Source organism: Ixodes scapularis, unplaced genomic scaffold, assembly GCF_016920785.2.
Source record: "Ixodes scapularis isolate PalLabHiFi unplaced genomic scaffold, ASM1692078v2 PGA_scaffold9__187_contigs__length_104089568, whole genome shotgun sequence".
NCBI classification, from domain to species: domain Eukaryota; kingdom Metazoa; phylum Arthropoda; class Arachnida; order Ixodida; family Ixodidae; genus Ixodes; species Ixodes scapularis.
Window position 1 is genome coordinate 72,570,696 of NW_024609884.1, and position 14,511 is coordinate 72,585,206.

Here is a 14,511-nt window from a genome sequence, read left to right on the forward strand (position 1 = left end):
TAATTTACACACGAAACAATAAACCAATAGGACGGAGCACAGAACACGACATCGTGAGTTTTGCGTTTGCTGTTTGCCGATGCACGGGGGCCGAGGGCTCGTCAAGCTGCCACTGAGCAGCTTATTTCCTCGGTCCCCACCATTCAATGACGGAAAATAAACTTGTCATTGAACAAGAATGAAACAGAACCGCTCCCCAAAGGCGTCAACAAATCTTGGAAGGAGAGGCATAAAAAAATTTATGAAGGAAAGGGAAATATCACAAGGAAAAAAAAAGATAAAAATTTAGTGTTTGGTGCCCAGTTATGACAGTTGAGTTTGCTCTCTTGCCTACTGCGGCCAGCGTAACCAAAGCTGCAAAACAAGTTTGACACTTTGAGGGTACCTGCCCTGCATATGTGCACTCGTGCAGTGCAAGTCTTGTGCGGGACAGCTTGGATCGCACTTACCATTCTAAAACGCGGAAACACAGGTCCACAGAATACGAACTTTGCAGTGTATTCAGCACCAGCAGGCTTTGTAACTTTTAAAACAATAAAAAAAAAAATCAAGAACGGATGAGTAAAACTGCTTCAGTCTCCACCTGGAAATGAAAGTTGGAGCCCCTTTTCTTTGCCCAACAGTCCTTGCCCCCCCCCCCCCCCCCCCCCCAAAAAAAAAAAAAAAAAAAAAATTAATGTTGATGTACAGCGTTCAACGAAACGAAAGAGACCAGCGGAGCGCGTGGCCTCTAGACATCCGCATGCCGCAGGATTGCTGAAAAAAAAAAATTTCAGCAATCCTTAGAGGAATTATGTCTGCCTGATGATTGGAAAGTGGGGAGGGTGGGTCCTCTACACAAGGGCGGGAGTAAGCATTCACCCAACAACTTTCGTCCAGTATCTTTAACAAGCGTTCCTTGCAAAATTTTCGAACACGTCATCTGCTCCCACCTTGCCAACTTTCTTGATTCTAATGCATTTTTCAGTCTGTACCAACATTGCTTTCGGAAAACATTTTCCTGTGAAACGCAGCTTCTATCTTTCACTCATAATCTGCATTCCATTCTTGACCGCGGGTCCCAGGCGGACTGCGTATTCCTCGATTTCTCGAAAGCTTTCGATAAGGTCAGTCACCAGTTATTGCTTTTTAAGCTGAGACTTACTACTGACTTAAGCGTTCTTCAGTGGATTCAACATTTTCTATCTCATTGCTCACACGTCGTAACTGTTAATGGCTCTAATTCCCATTTAACACCTGTTAACTCTGGTGTTCCGCAAGGTTCGGTTTAGGACCATTACTCTTTCTTATTTACATCAACGATCTGCCAGCCATCATTTCATCCTCTGTGTGTTTATTTGCAGATGATTGCGTTATTTACAGGGAAATTTCTAGCGACAGTGACACAGCCTTATTGCAGTCAGATCTAATATCAGTATCTAACTGGTGCCGCACGTGGCTAATGGAACTAAATATCTCCAAGTGCAAGTCAGTGCGTGTGTCCCGTTTTAATGCCGTTTGTCCTACTTACTACCTTAATAGCGCTCCACTGGAGCCCTTGCACTGTTATAAATACCTTGGCACCCACATAACATTTGATCTTTCATGGAACATTCACATTGAACATGTTATTAACAATGCTAACCGCATATGGCTTTTTAAGATCTCTCAAACTTCTTTATAAATCACTTGTTAGATCGAAGCTGGAGTACGCAGCCTCCGTTTGGGACCCCGGCATGGAATACCTTGCTCAATCATTGGATGCCGTCCAGAACAAACCCGCACGTTTCATACTTTCCAACTACCACCGTACTTCTAGTGTAACCTCCATGAAACTATCGTTGTCATTACCCACTCTTGCTTTAGGTAGACAATATTCTCGTCTATCCTTTTTTCACAAAATTTATCATAAACCGGCCATGCGTCACAATCTACCTAACCCTTCCATATGTATTTCCCGTCGTTTAGATCATAAGAGCAAAGTGGGGGTCTTTCCATGCAACACTATACTTCGTCTCACCCTACGATGGACTAAAGGAAAAAGCTACAGACCGCCAGATCCAATCACGAGCCACTTACACATTGCGTGATATTGCGATTGGATGCACATATCAGTGCCCGCGTCTCGGATCACCGATGAGGATGGGCGGAAAATGGTTCAAATCGAATGGGAGTGAGTGACTCAACAATTTTACAATGCAATAAAGCCGCGACGTAGAAACTGTTTGCAGTGTCGAAGCTATAGAAATGATACAGCGTTTTTTTGGGTTCGGCGCATTATTTGTCCACCCCTGATAAAGGAAGGCGTGTTATAGTTTAGCGTATAACGTGATTGGTCCATCGTAGGATGAGACAAAGTATAATGCATTTTTTTATTCATTCATTCCGCGCACTTCTGTAGAATGGAACCACCTTCCTCATGTCATTGCCACCATTGATGACACATGCATTTTTAAAGATGCTCTAACTTTTTTCTTTTTTTTAAATATATGACTGTGCTTATTTTGCCTGTTGTTATTTCTTTGTATTTCCCACTCCCCTCTGGAATGTCTTCGGACGCTTGAGGGTAAATAAATAAATAAATAAATAAATATAGTTACTCTAGCGATGCCTATAGTAATTGAAAAGGCAGAGCCGTATGGTTAGTACTCACTTGTTAACCCTGGAGCTGGGGAAAAACAGGACGGACAAACGCAAAGCTTTGTGCTTGTCCGTCATGTTTTTCCCCCGCTCCTGGGTTACCACTCGCCTTCACACTTGCCTTAGTTTCAATGGTAACTCTACGCTAGAATGACGCTAGCTAAGCAATTACTCTAGCGAGGCGAAGCGCTCCGCTGATCTTTTTCGTTTCATTGAGCGCTGCACATGCCACATTTGCCTATAAACCCCAGTTAATTATTATTTCTTTCTCTCCCCCGTCGGGTCACTTGGTTCACATTGGAAATTTCCACTGCAAAGTTTCTTCGGACTTAAAAAAATTCAGTGCCACGGGTTAAAAAAAACAAAACAAAAAAAACTAGTGTTTGTTGTGCGAGTGCTTGTACCCCACGCATTCCATTTGTTGTTACGAATAGAGACGAGATTTGGCGGGAACTCTCGTATACTTCTACGAGCGGTGCACTAATCCTTTCAATTCACTCGCGCGACATTTATTTCTTGAAACGACACTTCGTATGGTATCCGCCCTAACGGTGCATCGCGCAGTAGGGATATGCCCCAAAAGCCGCGCTCACACACTGCTCATACATTATACAGAAGACAGTCTCCAGACACTGGCTAAGGCCTTCCTTGTAAAATAATCCTGACACGTTTATCACTAAAAAAAAAAAAAAAAAAAACTTGCTACAGACACGTTTGAACGCATATGAAGCAAATCTATGTTTCGAACATGTGATGGAGGCGTGCCATCATGGCTGCCACGAACAGCGTGTTTTTTTTTTTTTTTTTTTTTTTTTTTTTTTTTTGTATCCCTTAGAGTAGAAAACGGGACATCGAACGGAAGGAGGAGGGCCCAAGCTCTGCCATACTATTCAGTTCACCGTGAAAACGCACACTTTTCTGGGGCTTTTCGTTGAGTAGTTGAGTACACGAGCATCTTGCTTACCCTCTCTGCAAAACCTAAGCGTGCCAAATTTAGTAATATAAAAAAATGCCCCGTTTGTGCACGTACGTCTGTGTAACAAAACTGATTGGCAAGTGGCGTCGCAGAAAAAGCTAACAATCGTGCTTTACTGGAGATAACATTTGTATGCTTTGTCTATTCTTTTCCACTGTCGCGAATGTAAATCAATGGGAGAGTTTTCGTCGTAACACGCTGCCTACCTCCCTAATAACGGTTCCTTGCAATATGTTACTTCCTATAAATACCTTGGTCTGCACATCACTTATAACTTATCCCGGCAATCAACATTCATTTCTAACCTCGAGCCAGTTCAAAATCGCAGCGTTCGCCTCATTCTCATCGTACAGCCAGTGTAACTTCCATGAAATCCAGCCTCTCTTTTCCTCCTCTTTTGTTGCGCCGTAAAGGTACGAGATTATGCCTCTTTCACAAAATATGTCACTTCAATCCTAGCCTAGGAGAAAGACTACTGTTGAACTCGTCTTACATTTCTTCACGTATCGATCATCAGATTAAAGTTGAGTCCCTCAGTGCCATATACCTCTGCCTATCTCGATTCCTTCATTCCCAGAACATCAACAGTGGAACCACTCACCGACAGTTTTAACACCAGTACCTCCACTTGATTAGTTTGAAACGACTATTACTAATTATGTTTTTGAAAATTTCTTGTGACTTTCTATTTTTTTATTGCTTTTGGTTTTTGCTTTGTTATGTTTACTTTGTGTGCGATTATGTGCCTACCCCCTCTGTATTACCCGTCAGGGCCTTAAAGTATTGCAATAAATAAATTAAAAAAAAAAGAAATTCACATGATGTATCCCTAAGACGACTTAATCTTCTGAGTCATCCTCCTCAATGTGCTGAGTCATCATCTTAATTCGCTTAGTCATGCACTGAGTGATCACGTTAACCTTTTCGTACCTTTTGTGTCGCCGACGTGTTTTCTCTCAAGGACTTTGAAGGTCGACTGAACGATGAGACATATAAGACTTCCGCCTTAAAAAACCCCTGAAAAAAAAAAAAAAAAATTTTAAACAGTCTGGTGGGGACACGCGTGTCAAAAAATGATTTTATGCGAAAAAAAAAAAAAAAAAAGATAGAATAATATTGATGGCGCGAGACGCGATTTCCTTTCCACTTATTTTCTCTCAGCATTTCGAGCGCGTGGAGGAGAGGTCGATCGACTTCACCTTCAGGTTGAGGTGGAAAGACCTAGGGTGCCTTCATGTGCGTGTGTGAAGGCTCCCTGGCCCAGTGACCATCTCGTTGAGCGAATGACTATTCCGTGACGTCATGGACTTTGCGCGCAGAATTTCAAATAAATCTCTCAACGTCAATATTGCTCTAAAATTTTTTTTCGCGTAAAATTTATTTTTTGACACGCGTGTCCCAACCAGACTGTCTAAAAAAAAAAAGTTCTCACAAAGACGGAACGTTCGACAAGCAGCGTCACTAAAAAAAGGGGGAGTGGGGAAGGGGGGAGTTATCGCGGCGGGCCACCGTCCCGGGTGCCGCTGACCCTAGTGACGCCACTGCGTTATACTTCATTCACAGAGAATGACGGGACGGCCGGTATGAACCAGGCTAGTTCACATAGATCAGTTTTCTTACGTTACGTTACGAAAAGTCACCGTGAAATCTGTGCTTCGTATTAAGCGTGGCTACCAATCCAAGGAGATAGCCTGACACGCGACATTCGAAACAACAATGTTTCGGTGACGACGAGCTAGGACGGTGAGTTACCGTGGAAGCCGTGGACACACGGCTCGTTGTAACGTAACGTAAGGAATTGAGCTCGGTTCAACTTATCACGCAACACCGTTCTCTTAAGTTACGTCTAAGTCGCCGAGGCATTCGTGTTTTGAATGTCGCGTGCCAAGCTATCTCCTTGAATTGGTAGCCACGCGAAATACGAAGCACAGATTGCCCGGTGACTTTTCGTAACGCAATGTAAGAAAACGGGTCTGTGTGAACGAGCCTTCTGTGTGAACGAGCCTCAAAACGTGACTGTCCCGTGTTGCATAAAAAATAAAACATAAATGTGGCCATCTGCGTCTCGTTTTCATTCATTGGTACGTTTCTCGACCAATCGTCTGCTCTAAATGATCCACGAAACTGTTGGCACTGTACTGACTGGTAATGCATAAAAAATTACTTAAAAAAAAAAAAAAAAGTTGGGCTATTTGTGCAAATTGCGATACGAATATCGACGCTTCTTCACTAGCAGAGTGCCCCGAATTAACACTTTTCGCTACACAAATAGTATTTAAGTTTTGATGACATCATTTTAATTTCCAAGAAAACAGAAAAACCGTGACAGCTTGTTCATCGGACCTCTTTCCGGCTCCGTGATATTTTCGGTTTCGATTCTATAAACAAGAATTTAAAAAAACTAAATACGCACATCGGCATCTCCATCGCCATGCGCATCACTTTTTCGTCGGTTTTGCCCCTAGTGGATTCTTTTGGCTTTTTTGAGCAAGGCAGTACGCCATTTTCCTTTTAGTGTGGCCATTTTTGGTGTGTGGGAATCTTCTAGGGAGTTGTAAAGGTTTGTGAAGGACGTATTTGTGTGCGCGAATTATAAGGTGTACAAATATGTGTGCTACGTTTTCGGACAAGTATCCTAACAGGAATAGTCACGTGCAGACATGTAAGTCGCAATTTTTCCACTTTTGTCGACACTTCAAAAATAGCGACAGAGCGGGACAACCCCATGTGCAGGGAGCTAGGGAAAATTCCGCTTTACGGATCTTCCGTAGGGAATAACTGGCAAATTTGACTGCATGCCTGGTTGAGGGGACGCGAAATGCGTGCCAGACTTGCTTGAATCGACAGATCGCGTCAAGTTTTCGGGCTTGCACTGGTTTAAAGTCTCGATCAGCTGCTTTCGCGATCTGGTAAATTGACCGGGGGCAAATATGGCGACTCATCTGGCGTTCCCAGCTGGTTGGGCGGCTGCGGGGTTGTTATGCGCGGAGGCTTGCATTTCGTCTGCTCGATGCCGGCTGAGCCTCAACATTGACGTTTTCGTGCGGCGAATAATTTCGCAGAATGGTGCACTGATTCTGACGTAGCAGCACTCGTCCCCCGCCCTTCGGTGGGGATTTAAACCTCGGAGCGTCGGCAGTGCCCACGACGATGGCGACGCATGTTTGGAACCTATCTTCGCAGAGTCCATGGAAGAACCGGTGACGGCGCTTGTGCCGCTGCACAGCAACCAGGATGCTGACGGCGCAGCGGAGGCCCGACGCGGGAAACGAAAGGGTGGTGAGACCTCAGCGGCGTCTTCGATCAAGTGGTACAAGCAAAAGTTCCGCGAGTCGTGGCTGCTGGACGACCGCTTCAAAAACTGGCTAGTGAGCGTGCCGGACGACCCGTACCGCGCCAAGTGCAAGCTCTGTAATGCGGACCTGAGAGCAGGCAAGAGTGAATTGGAAAAGCATGCCAAGACCAAGCACCACCGGGATACCGTCAAGGCGGTGGAGGACGTCAAGGCGCTGCTGGGCTTCGCCAACCAGGCTGAGGCACAGGTGCTACCGGACATGGTGGTGGAATTGCCCTCTGCAGACCAGGTTTGTGGCCCTGGACTCTATACACTGCTGGGTTGGCGGGTCACTCATCTTTGCATTTTTGCAGTCGGACAACTCCTTTCAGGTGCACGAGGACGAGCTGTCACGGCCACTCCCCTGCACCACGCTGCCCACCGTGCCTTCCCAGCGGCGGAGCCCTCCAGTGGCGGGTGAGATCGGTCTCTGATTTGCCTTCCTCAGACGCCCGACATTCTTCATTGTGTATGCATGCACAGGCATCTACCCACAGAGCTCTCGGCACAAGCTCGGAATGAAGCCCTACTGCTTGCATGCCCATACACTGGAAGTGCTTTGGGGAGCACTCGTGACCCTAGCCTTTGCTTAAAGGGTGGAAATGAACCAGCTAGGCTTCTATTTAGAACTGCAAATATCCGTTTTCTTATATTTGCCCCCCCCCCCCCCCCCCCCCCCCCCCCAATCAGGGTGTTAAAAAACTAGGTTTTTTTTATAGCAAAAATAAATCACGCATCGCCAAACGCTCCTTATCCAGCCAAATGTAGCCATAGCGGTTCGTACCAGACGCCGAAGTTTCAGAACTAACCGTTTTTTGATTAAAAAAAAGTTAATAATTATTTTCTCAAATTTTCAATAGGAAAATGGTGGCCGACGAAGGCCTTGAATCATAAAGCTAATGGCACCAGTTACCAAGAAAGGGACCCATCATCTTGTTGAAAATATCAGAAGATCACTTATAACCTTTGAATGAAATAACAGTTAGTTCTGAAACTTCGACACCTGGTTCTGATTGCTAATGTTACGTGTGGGTAGAGAATGAGCGTTCAGCGATGCATAGGTCATTTTTGTGGTAAGAAAAACCCTGTAAATTTTTGTTTTGGGGACACCCTGTAATCTTGTTTCAGCAGAAATCTTGGGAAGCATAGGTATAGCTTTTCAGTGTCTTTCTAAACCCAAAAATACCTTCTAAAGCCGTGACTCGTGGCACATGCAATGCCAGGCGAAGTGTTCCAGGGTAGATTACAATTTTTAAGCTAAAGGACCTCACCTTTTGCTGGACTTCTTCGATAGAGCGTGATGATTGGCATTCCACCAGCCCTGTGGGAAAGCTGACGTGTAGACCTTTTTCAGAAGCCAATCAACCTGCCCATAGTCTGGGATATGTGGCAACTTTAAAGGCACTTTTTGTCTTTGCTACTGCGACCTCTGTACTCCTAAACCATGCGGGTGTCTCCACATTATAAAATGAAAAGATAGCCGAACGATAATGCCTACTCTCCCGGAAGTCCAAGAAGCAATGGCTTTTCAGACTTAGCTGTCAGATTCTCTCTCATTTCTGCCCATTTCTCCCGCAGCAGTGATGCCGTCGCCCGTGCCTAGCCGCTCGCCCCAAGTGCAGAGCTATGCGCCCGACTTCAGGGGCATCGCTGTGGTCGACAACCAGATCCGTGAAATTCAACTCAGCGACTACCACGGGAAGTTCCTGCTGCTGTTCTTCTACCCACAAGACTTGTAAGTTAAAGCCATTTCACACTAAAAACCAATTTAAACACTTTTTTTTTGTTTGGCAGCCTGTTTTGCTTTACACCTTGACACGCTTTTGTTTGTGTTCACAATGTGGAGAAAATGTTTCAAAAGACGCTCTTCCAAAATAAAAAGGAGTACAGAAGTTAAAGATTTCGTAGCAATACTGTGGTGCCTCGAGTGCGTCTCCGACTGGTGTGTCTATCGTCCTATTCTGCCCATGCATCCAAAGTGGTCCTCAAACGGCAACAAATGACGTCATAGAGGCCGGAGTGTCATGCTGTTGGATGTTGCGATCCTGGCAGTTGGTTGTATAAGTGCTGGCGAAAAGCACGAGCGAACACGAGGGTTGCTATCGTCACAGTGTCCCAAGTTCTGGCTGCTTAAGCTTCCGTGGACTGTCAAGCTGAAAAGCAACCTGCAACAGAACAGCCGTTTGCCACCTTCCCCATCGCTGATGTGACACTGTCAGGGTAGTGACCGGCTACAGCGTGGCACGTTTGGGGCGTCCGTTGGGTGGAAATGGAGGGCCCACTTTTGAGCACGCAATAAACACACCAGTGGGAGACGTGTTCCAGGCATCAAAGCAATACATTGAGTAGAAACACTGTGCCCAGGGTGCTCAATAGAGGCAAGGGCAGCACAGTTTTCAGGCATAGCTGTAAACGGCCTCGCAAGCAAGTCCCCGGAAAATGCCTTGACTTTGCAGTCGCGGCTTTTCTGGAGTCTTACGTGTGAGGCCGTCTTGCAGTCAGTATGCGAGACACTAACAAATATTCGGTAGAACATATGGATAAAGCATTTTGAGAAGGAGACAGAAATGTCCTATTAGAGTAGTGACAGCACCGCAATAAAAAAAGAACAATGATATGAGGCTTCTGCAAAACAAAAACAAAAAAATCATGACCCATTCCACTCTGTGTAGGTGGATGACCAGCGAAGCTGTTTAGCACGCGGTACAGACATGACATGGAATTTTGAACAAAGGTACAAACTATCGCCGAACAAAGGTACAAGCTATCGCAAACTATCTGTGGAAACTAGACACGTGCAACGGGACCGCCACCCGGCGGAAAGGTGACACGCGCGACGAGATTGCCACCCCGGGAGAGCGGAAGGAAAGGAAACTAGGCACGCAAGCGGGCTTGGAACGGCAACAAAGAGATGGCGGTGCAAGTGTAGACTTGGCTGACGTGGGTCGCACAGCGGCAAATCTGTGAGAAACCTTTATTATCTACCTAAGAGTTTACTGATTTTGAAAATGGTGCCTATTGATAACTACCATAGAATACCGCGCATCCGCCCTTCCGCATTAAGCGCCCATTGCCAAATTTGTAAGATCTGAGAAGATACGCACAGTATATTTATATGTAAAATTGATGACCGGGCAAGCGCCCATCCCCCATTTGTTTGTGATTATCTTCAATGTTTGAGTGGGCGCTTGCCCGGTATTTTACGGTAATCTACTGAAAATGCATATCCAAGTGATGAGACGTATAAGCATTTGCATAGAATGGAGCAATTTTGCATTAAATTTGGGACCCAAGTTTTTGTCGACGCACACGAAAAGTCCATAGAACCCTAGCCATAAACAGCTTCACTGTAAAAACTGAGGGAAGCAAGGTTTGCCAGGAGCCATGACAGTGGAGTATAAGTTTCGAAGTCATATTCATAGCCCATGTATGGGTCATTCAAAAACAGAGGCACGTTTTCTCAGCTATTCTAGCGAAAGTGCTGCCATTGATGGAACCTCCGCCGTGTGTAAGCGGTTGAAACTCGCATGCAGCTGAAGACCAGAGTATTTTTTAGCTTTATAAACAGGCCACAGATTTTCCAGTTTTAACTGAAAGGCACCGACAAACATCCATCAGTGTTGAAACTACAAAATCGCTTACAATTGAAAAGCACCACTTTGCGGAAATTCTTGTGCATGGAGGCTGTTCTTATCGCAAAATCTTTCTTTAAGACATTCGACAGACATATACCGTAATGTCCCGAGAGATGCCCCATTCCCGAAAGATAATCCGCCCCTATTTTTGGCACGATTTGCTTTCTATTAAAAAAACATTGAAAGATAGCCCACTTCTAATAATGGCAGGGCCCTGCCCAATGGTGACCTTTGCAAAAGTTATGTTACTTAGCCACGGCGGGAGATAATCAAACATTTCTGACTGGGAAGGGCAGTTGTTTTGGTTCATTGCCCCTCCCTGTCATCACAAGTTTTGCAGGTCACGGTATCTAAAACTAGCATTTTTCAATTTTTTTTGTATCGCACACTGAAAGTTTGTTTACTCCTCATTTCCACCCGATTTTCTTTCGATTTTAAGTGTGCTATCTCAGAATATTATGGTACTCTTGCACAGAATTAAGCTTCTTGCCAGTCCCGAATCAGTGGAATCACTGACCTTGGAGGACTAAGGCATGAGAGTTAGGTCAGTCAGTCGGTCACCACAAAATGCTGCAATGTTTTTGTTCTATTCAGTTCAAAGCTTGTCAACAGTGTTCGAAATTAGACTGGGGGTCGCGATCGCTTGAATCATGAGAAGGAAGCAAGAGCAACTTGCCTTCCTTGTGCCGCAAAAAGTTTGCTCGAGAACAATTCAATTTTTGTTGCTATGCAGAGCAGAAGGGTAGGAGGATGCAAAGAAAACAACAAGCTCTGGATCATTACGTAAAGAGCACTCAAACTTTCACCCTTGGTCACACTCATCTGTGGTTTGCAAGTGCTTTTGATAAGGATTACACGTCATAAGGGTGTTTACAAATTGTAAATTATATTAAACTCTTAGTTTTTATTTGTGCTTTATTTCACCGATAATTGCCGTTTTTAAATTCCGTTCACCCCTATGCTCACCGGAACAATTGACCGCCTGCCCTCCATCACCTAACCCCACTTTCTTGGCGCCTGGGTGCCGGGTGGGAGCGTGATCACGCGATGAAAGACAGACGTACATAGGCGTAGACTTCGGGAGGGCATCGTGGCTCATGCCCCCCTGGTGAGATCCGGGAAAGGGGGGGGGGGGGGGGCAGAGCCCCCCCCCCCCCCCCCCCCCCCTCTCCTGGGCTTGGGCCATGATCCTTATCGAGACGCTGTTTTCGTGCCATGTAACGAGCTTCTAGTAGTGACATGTAAATAAAATAACGCCCACGTTGCCTTTATTGACAAAATGCATGGGAAATGGAATCCCAGCGTGCTTTCGTTAGCTTCAATCTCCAGTTCTGGCAAAAAAGTAATGCGCGCAGCACCCCCCCCCCCCTCGGGGAAAATGGAAAGTCTAGGCTGCTGCAGACGTATGACTGGTTCCAACGAGCACGTGGCTTCTGCCACACTGTCCGCTTAGGTGTGAACGGAGTATACCGTTTACACAAAAACTGATTTCTGAAATACACCAATTAAAAAAAGTGAACAGAAAAACATTCTCTGATTTTGGTTTTAAATAAACACTGGAAAATCTATGGCCTGCTTATAAAAAGAATTCCATGTTTTCGGTAAATACCGGTAAACCCCGAAAATTAACCCTTGAACTGGCTTTATCCCATTAGAGAAAGTCCGAAAAACGCCGAATTAAAGCTGTCAAGCTTTACAGGGAGAGATCTTTATCTATTCTGTGTTCATCCAGGACACAGCCCACGCTGAACTATCTGCGGGGCTGCTGCTACTTTCCTCGGGATCCACACCCATGGTCCCATTTCCTTCTCTTATCAGTACTGAAACATTTTCCGGTGGTCTAAATGGGTTATAATAGACCTTGATTGTGACCAAGATTTGAGCCTGTTGTAAAAGGGGTATGCTGTATGCAGATACGAAGTTGAACCAATGGTACAGATAGGAAAACTAACTGAACTTGTGAAAGCAGTATGTTATATCCAAATATCTGTTGTAACGAGTTTATACCATATTTGGGCTATGCACATGCTGCTTGGAGGCTGGGGAGTTTTAGTCTTGTCTTCTTCAGCAGAAGCCCCGATAAACGCCGATTTTTGGGACGTTGAAAATTTAGACTGAAAAACCCGGAATTTGTGGGAAAAAATAAACCCAGAGAAAATGCCCCTGAACTTGAAGAAAGATGAATCTCGAAAACACAGAACCCTCCTTATAAGCCAAGCCGTCCCTAGTCGAGGCTTGAGTGATCTAAACAGAAAGATACAAAATGTAAATAAAAGTGTCACACATATGCTCGGCGACACAGTTGGCAGAACATTGGAATTTGTTCACGTTTCAGCCATGCAGTTTAGTGGTGGATGACAAAATGTACCGCCGAAGTAGATGCCCCAAACAGTAAGTGCATCCCACTAAACTAGCAGTTTTGATACAACCTTCTAGCTCGGTTGGAGAAGGAATAAGAAAGTTCACCTGTATCTTTATGCTATGTTGTGCTCCGTATTTGGTAGAGGAAACATACTGTAATGTCCTTGAGTGAACAGGCAACTGGATTTCAAGCAGTTGTGTGGCCTACCTTAATAAAGCTAAACCACCCCCCCCTTTTGTTTTTTCCGAGCGAGAGTATGTCTCGTGATTTTGACACGCCTTGGGTTTATTTTTGCAGCACTCTTGCCTGCCCCAGCGAACTGGTGGAGTACAGCGAGAGGGCTGCGGACTTCCGCAGCATAAACGCAGAAATCGTTGCCGTATCTACGGATTCCTACAGTACCCATTTGGCATGGACGAACACTCCGAGGAAGGTAACCGATTCTTTCGACATCCTTTGAACATGCTTCTTTTGGAATCTGTTGTTTGGTGTTACAGAAATGTTGCTTTATGGCAAGAAATGCACAAAGGTACTATCTGACTGGCGCAGAACGGAAAATATGAGGTGAAGATGTGGCCGCTATATTCTGCAGGGCAACACCATTTGATATCCTTAAAGGGGTGCTGGCATGTCAAAATTATATATTTGTTTTTATTAGCCCAAAACGATTGAAAATGATGCCTGGACTTTACCGTCAAAATTCGAAACTTGGTAATTCAGTATTTGTGAAGTAAAAAACAATTTCCAAATGCGGAATTTGAAGTTCCCGCGCGATCCGCGGCAGTGCAGTGACGTCAAATATTGAGCGGCCCTGCGAGTTGACTTTCTTTCATGCCTCAGCTCCGATTGTGTGTGTGTATAACCGTTTCCGCCGCGACTCAAAGCGAGGAGGTGAGAAGCGGGAGACAAGGGCGCCGACGTTCCGGGAAAAACCGGTTCCCTCCGGCGTGCCGTGCCGCCTGCCTATCGCTGCGAGCAGACAACGCTTGACGTCCTGCCGGTTCTGCGTGAAAGGCTGTCCCGGCAGAGTCACAACCAAAACTATGATACACAGGCACCAAACCCAGCTGTTTTGACCGTTTCACGATTTCCTTTTCGAAATCTGAGAGGTCGTCTGGCACCTCAAAAAGACCACTTCGTCAGATTCCCCGACTCACCGATTAGCCATGTTTTCCGAGGGAGGATAAAAATCCAAGAGGCGACATCACAACTGACTCTGATTTTTGGTATTTCAAAAAGAAAGGACCTAGTGCGTTTGCAATTGTGTTAAAAAACATGATTTACGATTGCCGTTATTAAATGTTATAAAAATGTTGCCTGCAAAGCTTCTAAATTTTATGATATTTGACGTCACAATTCAAAAGAAGCAAGGAGGTGAAAAGCGGGAGAGAAGAGCAACAAAAACAAGAAGGCGCGCGCCCGCGCATAATTTTTTTTTTTGCGATGTTGTATTTTTTTGCGTGCCTACTACTACAACTTGCATCGTTTTTGTCAATAAAAAAAAATATGACCTTTGGGGTGTCAGTGCCCCTTTAAAGGGCAACTCCGCTTAATTTCAAAAATTTTGAGATAGTGGCCGATTTTG

The 14,511-nt window shown here is 45.1% G+C and overlaps 1 protein-coding gene across 16 annotated transcripts in view; it reads left to right on the forward strand.

Moving 5' to 3' along the window:
• LOC8053740 (probable peroxiredoxin prdx-3) overlaps window positions 1-14,511 on the forward strand; it is a 40,458-nt gene that overhangs the window by 4,910 nt on the left and 21,037 nt on the right. For 2 of the 16 annotated variants that reach the window (XM_040503292.2, XM_040503295.2), the window contains exons 2-5: window positions 6,779-7,179; window positions 7,262-7,346; window positions 8,511-8,664; window positions 13,224-13,359. In XM_040503292.2, coding sequence (XP_040359226.1) covers window positions 6,784-7,179; window positions 7,262-7,346; window positions 8,511-8,664; window positions 13,224-13,359 — 771 coding nt within the window. In that variant the 5' untranslated portion in view covers window positions 6,779-6,783. Of the gene's footprint in view, window positions 1-6,030; window positions 6,258-6,778; window positions 7,180-7,243; window positions 7,347-8,507; window positions 8,665-13,223; window positions 13,360-14,511 lie in introns of those variants that run through there. The other 14 variants (XM_040503289.2, XM_040503293.2, XM_040503287.2 and 11 more) reach the window with 11 other exon arrangements.